The sequence below is a fragment of the Pinus tabuliformis genome, chromosome 6 (genome assembly GCF_031772625.1).
Source record: "Pinus tabuliformis cultivar Carrire ecotype Pingquan chromosome 6, CPIR1, whole genome shotgun sequence".
Lineage (NCBI taxonomy): Eukaryota > Viridiplantae > Streptophyta > Pinopsida > Pinales > Pinaceae > Pinus > Pinus tabuliformis.
The window spans coordinates 1308641024-1308649089 of record NC_142292.1 but is presented as its reverse complement, the minus strand read 5'-3'; the positions used below and the strand labels follow the sequence as shown (position 1 = coordinate 1308649089).

Genomic DNA, 8066 nt, shown 5'->3' with positions numbered 1-8066 from the left:
ATAAAGAAAGCACTATATGGGTTAAAACAAGCTCTAAGAGCCTGGTGTTCAAGGTTGGATAGATACCTACAACAACAAGGATTCAAAAGGGGAACAATCGATAGTAATCTCTGTATTAAATCTGATAATGAGAATCTTATCATTGTTGTTGTGTATGTGAATGATATCATCTTTCGAAGTGATTTGGATCAAACAGATCAATAGTTTGAAAAAGGCATGCATAAGGAGTTTGAGATGTCCATGTTGGAGAATTGTCATTATTCATTGGCTTACAAGTTTGTCAATCAAATAAAGGTATTTTCATTTCTTAGTGAAAATACTCAAAAGATATGTTAAAGGAATTTGGCACGGAATATTGGAAACCTATTAGCACGCCCATGGTCACTAGATGAAAATTCAGCAGAAATGATGAATCCCCTTATGTAAATCAAACTACATATAGTTCAATGATTGGAAGTCTTCTATATTTAATATCATCAAAGCATAACATAATGCAAGTTGTAAAACTGGAGTCTGTGCGCGAGATCCGAGATCCCCGCTGAGCTCTCCCGCTCTCTCCCTCGGCCCTTCTCGGCCCCTTGGCCTTCTCCCTCGGCCCCTTGGCCTTCCATCTGCGAAGCCTGCCTCTCCAGATCTGGCGCGGGTCTGTCCGGCGATCCTCCTCTGCGATCTGCTGGGCCATGGGTGTTCACTTTCCTTGAGCATCCCGCAAGCCTGACCTCCATGGAGGCGGTGGGCACCCCCCAGGTTCCTCCCTCTCCTCCGTCGAAGATCTCCGCAGCTGAGGCGTTCAGCCGTCTTCTGGAAGGGCTGCCAAAGAAGAAACCTGCTGAAGCGGCGAAATTCGTTAAGAGGATCGATGAAATCCCCGAGATCTCACTCCCTCCGGAAACCCCGATACAGGTTGCTTTGTCCCTATCCGAACGAGCTCTCATAGGCCAGTTTACGGGTCTATGGCCATCCCCCAAGTCCACAGAGAGCTGGGTCAAAAGAAACTGGGTGTCGCTGATCAAAGAAAGCGTGACCTCTTATTTCCTGGGGCGAGGATTCTTCCTTTTTGAATTTAACACCAAAGAAGACAAAGATCTGATCTTTCGAAACGGTCCCTACTTCATGGGCCCCCAGGGCCTATATCTGAATAAATGGACTCCCGATTTTGATCCAGAAGTGGACGTCCCCAAAGCTATTCCGGTCTGGGTAAGGCTCCCAAACCTGCCAGTTCACTGCTGGAACTGGGATTCTCTGATGCACATCGGTAATGCTCTGGGGAAATTCATAGATCGAGCAAACAGTAAGGACCAATATGACTGTGCCAGGATCTGCGTTGAGGTGGATCTGGAGGAGGGGCTCCCAGAGGCAATCAAAATCAAAGTAGGAAACTGGATGCATGTTCAGAAACTAGACTACGAACAGTTGCCCTTCAAATGTCGGAAATGCCAGGTTTATGGGCACTTTGCCAGGAACTGCCCAACGACGAATGAAACAACTCAAGGTAAGGAGGCCGGCTGGAACCAAGTCAAACGATCCAAAATGCCATCCAAGACTCAGAAGCCGGGAGGAACTACAGGCAAAGGGATCCATCAAGACCCAGTTCAGCAGATCCAGCAAAGCCAGCCCAAGTCTACCCCGGAGAACAGGTTTGAAATTCTCAGCTCCCAACCAGAGGATCCACATGAAGAAACAAATCAAAAGTCAGTGTCCCCAGACAAAGACTCTCCATCTCATATCTTTAAAGACATGGGAGTTCCGGGAAGCTCAAAAGGAACTCCTGAAGTAGCCGAGGTGGAGGACCAAGAATCAGAAGAATCGGAGGAGGAAGGAGAAATAGGAGAGTCCCAATCCTCTGTAAGGAGATCTACAAGAGGGCGCAAAACAGATCGAGAAAAAAGAGAGCATGAAACGTACAAGGATAAGCTACAGGGCAGCCAACCAACACTGAAGAAGTTGCTAGCAAAAAAGCCGAAGATGGCAAGAAACCAGCACCAAGGCTCCAAGGGAGCCCAACCAAGCAAAGGTAAATAATGAAAATAATCTCCTGGAACTGTAGGGGTATGGGCAGCAAGATCAAAGAAGATGCTATTCGAAATCTAATTAGAATATAGGTTCCGGACATACTCCTTCTCCAGGAGACTAAAATGGAGGAATCTGATTTCCTTCAGATAAGCAAAAAACTCTGGAAAAAAAGTAACGCAACAGCAGTCTCAGCCCGAGGAACCTCCGGAGGGTTGGGTACTCTCTGGAATGAAAGTAGGTTTTCATTGGTGTCACAGGTATCAAATATTCACTGGGTGATGGTAAAGATGCAGCACATAATCACAAAAGAAATCTTTTGCCTTATTAATGTTTATGTACCAGTCAACCCCGGAGAAAAAAAGGACTGTTGGAATTCATTAAGACAGCAAGCAGAGCTGGGCAATCTGGATAAAGTCATCATAGCAGGTGACCTGAACATCACGCTTCACTCTTCAGAAAAGCGAGGAGGTTGCATCGTGCGAGATCCGGCAAGGGAATGGGCAGAGGATCTCCTCCTAGATTGGGATCTGATCGATATCAAGCCTGTCTCAGGTAATTTCACTTGGTCCAATAAAAGATTAGGCCCCGGGCATATCGCTGCTAGGTTGGATAGATTCTTTGTTCATAGCTCGTTTCTCTTGCTTGGTTTAGATGCAAGCATTCACATTCTTCCTTGTAGCACCTCTGACCATAATCCTATTATGCTATCTCTTAGAGCTCACTCTGACCTTGGCCCCATTCCCTTCAAGTTCAGTCCTTTATGGATCAAGGAACCAAATTTCATGCAGATGGTCAAAGAATGTTGGTCCCTGCCTGTAAGTGGATCTCCATTCTATATATGGGAGGAAAAAATCAGAAGATTGAAGTCAAAGCTAAAAGGCTGGGCCAAATCCCTGGCCAACCCAGCATCTGAAAGAAAAAATACTCATGATCAGCTAGAAGCCCATTACTTGCAGACGGAAGAGGCATATATCACCAGAGACATATTAGACAAAGAGGCGCAGCTCCAACAGCAATATCATAAATCATGCCTGGCTGAAGAGGAAGCGTGGAGGATCAAATCACGCTGCCTATGGCTGAAGGCAGGTGACAGAAATACCAGTTTCTTTCACAAACAAGCTGAATCCAGGAAATGCTTTAATTCCATAACAGAAATTAGAGAAGGAGATATCACGCACAAGGATTTTACAAACATTAAACAAGCAGCCCATCAACATTTCAAAAGGCTGTACAGCGCAGAGGAGAATACTCAATAGAATATGCATCTGCTGGACGGGGTTCCCAACCTCGTTTCTGATGAGGAGAATCACCATCTAGAGAAAAATATCACAATGGAAGAAGTCAAAAATGCCCTGGCTGCTATGAACCCCGATAAATCTCCAGGACCAGATGGGTTCTCCGCCTCCTTTCTCCAATCCTGCTGGCACATAGTGGGGAAAGATTTGTTTAAAATGGTTCAAAAATCGCAGATTTGTCAGAAATTAGGAGGAGGAACCAATTCTTCATTCCTTGCCCTCATCCCCAAGGAAAAGGGCGCTAATGCTTTCAATAGGTTTCGGCCCATATCCCTTTGTAATATTGGCTACAAGGTGATCACAAAAATCATTGCTAACAGGTTGAAGCAAATCCTACCTAGAATCATTCCTGAGAACCAAGGGGGCTTTATACAAGGGAGATATCTGGTGGACAACTTTCTTCTTGTCCAAGAGGCTATCCTGTCAAGTCAGAAGCGCAAAGAGCAAGGTATGGCCATAAAATTGGATTTAGCAAATGCCTTTGACCGAGTTAATCATTGTTTTCTATTTTATGTATTGGAAAAATTTGGGTTTGGAGCAAGGTTTATTAATTGGATCCGGGCCTGCATATCGGAACCTTGGATCACTCCTCTAGTTAATGGTAGATCTGCAGGTTTCTTCAAAGCTACAAGAGGGTTAAGACAGGGCTGCCCTCTGTCCCCTCTGCTGTTCGTTATTCAAGCTTCAGTTCTCAGCTTTCATCTAAACAAAAAATTGCAAGAGCAAGAGATCCCAGGGATCTCCATAGCAAGGGGAGTCCATCATATAAACCATGCCCTTTTCGCAGATGACACTCTGCTTCTTGGAGCAGCTTCGATTCATTCAGCCAGAAAATTCAAAGAGGCCCTTGACGAGTACTGTATCGAATCTGGAAGCAGCCTCAACAAGGGTAAGTGTCACATTTACTGTTGGAACACCCCCCCATCTCTGTTAACTTCCATCTCGAGATGTCTTGGATTTGTCGCCACCAAAGATTGGACCTCTTTTAAGTACCTGGGTTTGCCAATATTTCTCAAGCGCCCCTACAGCAGAGATTGGCTGCCTCAGGTAGAGAAATTTAAAATCAGGCTTCAGGCATGGGGGATCAACTGGTTAAATATGGCAGGGAAGACTATTCTCATAAAAGCTGTACTTAGCAGCCTCCCTCTTTTTCAATTCTCAGTGCTACTTGCACCCAATGGCATTCTACAAAAAATGGAGAAGTATATCAGATATTTTTTTTGGAAAGGGGGTAAAAACAATGAAAGGAGATTCCCGTTGGTAAAATGGGAGACGATCCTCAAACCCATGATGGAAGGAGGGCTCAATATTAAAAAACTTCATCTGCAGAATATAGCAATGTGTGGCAAGCAGCTCTGGAGACTAATAGCGCCCAATCCTGGCTGGGCACAGTTAGCAATCTGGAGAAAATACTTCCAAGGCAATCGAATGAGATGCTTAGACGGGCCTCTTCCGCAAGGAACCTCGCCTTTCACCACGATCTGCTCAAAAGTTGCCCCGCTATTGCGATCCAGAGCCTATTGGATTTCCGGGAATGGGAAAAAAATTAATCTATGGACAGATCGAATCATGGACAAAGATCCAATCGAAGACTGCCCAAACGTGACTGCATTAAAAATCTGGATGAAGGCTACAGGGAAAAACATGCTATGGGATATTACAACGTGGAATGGGTTGCAATGGGAGGGCTGGCAGCTGTCGGACGTGCCGTCAAATCTCCAACATGAAGTCAACCACCTCCACGTCCTGCTGAATGGTATTGCTCCCCTGCACCGCCGCAAGAAAGACAGACGAGGATGGGGAGATCGGGCTGCAGGTTACTCGGTCGCCCAGGCCTATGCGCAGCTAGATTCTATCCCCAATGTGCCACCCGGTCCAGACCCGTGGAAAGCCATTTGGGATATTAAATAGCAGCCCAAAATCGATCTCTTCTGTTGGCTGTTATGCCATGTTAAACTCACATGGAAAACATAGAATAGGAAAGATAAATCAGTGAGTTCATTTTATTATTAACATCAGATATACATTTATAGTACAATGTTGTGACTCTTGGGTTTCAGATCCCAAGGTCTCTTGGACTGCTTAGTCTTTTCGGCTTCCACACTAACCCTTTAGGATTAGGTGTCCAACATTCCCCCCCTTAATTCGAAGGGTTATGTATGAGTCCAAGAAGAGAGCTGTAATACAAAATGTGCAAAAAATGCATGGCAGCACTAGGCTGAATGTGCTCTATGAAATGTTGGTATAAAGGGCGGTGGTTTAAGGATGACCACCAACACTGGAACGCTTAGTGCAGTTCCCGGAACTCTTCCAAAACTGGCAAGAAACTGAAGTTTTCTGCTAGAGGAAGTGATCCTACTGTTTTAAAGAGGGAAACCTTCAACCATAAAAGGGAGGTCTCACCCCGCGTAAAAGGTAAAACTTCAACCTGAAAAGGGAAGTCTCAACCTGTGATGGTTTAAGGATAACCAACAACTCTGGAATGCTTAATGCAATTCCTGGAACTCTTCCAAAAATGACAAGAAGCTGGTGTCTTCTGCTAGAGGAAGTGTTCTCAATCTGTTCACGGGCATCTTTGTCTCTGGCTATAACTCTGAAACTGGTGTGGCAGGTTGTGGCTCAGGCTCGCTTGATGTGACTTTGAAGCTTGTAGATGACCATCATTTCCCCCCCTGTCAGATACAAGGTGAGAAGATGGAGAAAACTCAACTGCAAGACTGTTCAATATTCTGGAACAAGTTCTGACATGTGTTTGGAATATCTTCTTGGCTGTTGATGCCCATTGCCAAGAAGCGATCCATCCTAGATGAATCTTTGTTCTTGCAGGATGTTTGTTTCTGAAGCATCTGTGTGAAGAATGGCTGGTTTTATGACAGTGCTTACATGGATGAAGATCAAAACAGTGATCTTTCAGATGGCCAACTCGGTCACAGTGTTGGCATTTCACAATCTGTTGTTTTTGTTGTTGCTGTGGAAGAGGGGCAGAATCTGGAACAGCTGAAGCTGAACTATCATGAGAAGCAGGTGAACTGTCATGAATAAATCCAGCACTCTGAAACTGAATGGGCTTTGAGTAGTCTGGAATATGAAAGGACAAGTCCTTGTCATATCCAAGACCAGTTTTGTGCTTGTTGTGGACAAGCTGTTCCCAAGGTCTGATGATGGGCTTGGGAAGTGCAGACTGAGTTTCTGCATCTGCATGTACACTTGCTGCTTTATTGGGTACTGAATCTAAATGAACTTGAACAATATTGACTTGTTGTTTATGGGAGTCTGCTTCATTGTTCTGAACAGAAACAGGTTCAGAATGATGACTCCACTGCTGTAATTCTTCCTGCTGTAGCTTTGTTTCCAGCTGCAAAAACTCAATATTTTCTTGTACATTTTTCAAACAGATTTGAATGTTTGCGACAATGGCTTTATCAATCATAATTGTATTGTCCGTGGTAGAATGTATTAGAGTGTTCAGTAATTCTAATACAACACCCATTCTATCCATTTCACAATAATATCACTGCAAAAAAATTGATTGGTGTACCACTTTGTCTTCAAAAAATCTTCAAGTATGTAGCTTCTCAATATACTTCCATATACAATGCAATTTCATACCATGAACATATTCTGTGCAAAATTACACAGAAAAAACATCTTAGCCAACAAATTGTAATAAAGAAGTAGCTGGGAAGTAGAGAACCTAGTTCTTCAAAAATCTAGATCAACATACGACAACCCAAACATTTGCAGAAGTCATAACACTTGTCTTGTAACTTGAATATCTATGTATTTCAGTCGCCAAACTTGAATTTCAAAACCCCTTCAAATAGGAAGACCAGTGTGAATTGCTTTGGGTCTGCTCAAAGCTTGAAGTCAAGAACATAAAGAATTTCATTCCATTTCAGACACCATAGACTTGATATTACACCTTCAATCTTCATCATCATTGTATGCATAATTGCAATCCTTGATTGCAAATCTATAACATATATTTCAAGTTTCTACAAACAATTCAAGACAGTAGCAAATGATTACTTTGCATGCAAATTCAGAAGTTGAAGAAGCAGTTGAGGAAGGAACCCATATTCCAGAATATAAGCACAACTTTGGGAGTGTATCACCAGTTCTAAGCAACAATGAAGAAATCCCCAAGCGTGATATTACAATTGCAGATGAAAGCAAGAAGACAGTGGTAGTGAGTTTCTGGAATGATCTTGCAAAGAAAGAAGGACAAGTGTTGCTTGACAATGTTGACGATGGACCTTACTGCATTTTTATTCTCGCTGCAAGAAATGAATTCAGTAGCCTGTAAAATATAGCATACTCTGCTCCTTGTGCAAGAGTGCTCTCGGCTTCACTTCAGCCACACAAAAGCCTCTGCCAAAAAACACCTCCTAGAAAAAGCGCATACAAACGACTTGTGGAAAGATGAGAAAGAGCAAGAGAACCAAATATATTAGCAATCATAATACAAAAGTGAACACCACAGCAATTCGATGGTCGAAGCAACCGACCCCACTAAAATCCCCTTCACACCAAATGTTGGAGATTGGCACGATTGGACCTGTTGATTGGCTCTTATGATCTGTAAATGGATGGAATAGTGAAATTTAATGTGTGCTGGTTTGCCCCAAACATAACATGTGTAGACAACCCTTTTATACGCGTTCCTTACTTCTTTGTTTTACGCTTCCACGGACCTGCATTACGACTGGGCACTTTTGTTGTCAGAAGCATGAAACTGAGTGCAGCCTAAGGTATATT

The 8066-nt window shown here is 43.5% G+C and overlaps 1 protein-coding gene across 1 annotated transcript; it reads left to right on the top strand.

The window, feature by feature from the left end:
- Positions 1–723: 723 nt before the first annotated feature.
- Positions 724–3269, top strand: LOC149263423 (uncharacterized). The gene is made up of 2 exons (XM_089388247.1): positions 724–1782; positions 2271–3269. The coding sequence occupies exons 1-2, from the start codon at positions 724–726 to the stop codon at positions 3267–3269; spliced, it is 2058 nt and encodes a 685-aa protein (XP_089244373.1).
- The last annotated feature ends 4797 nt before the right edge of the window (positions 3270–8066 follow it).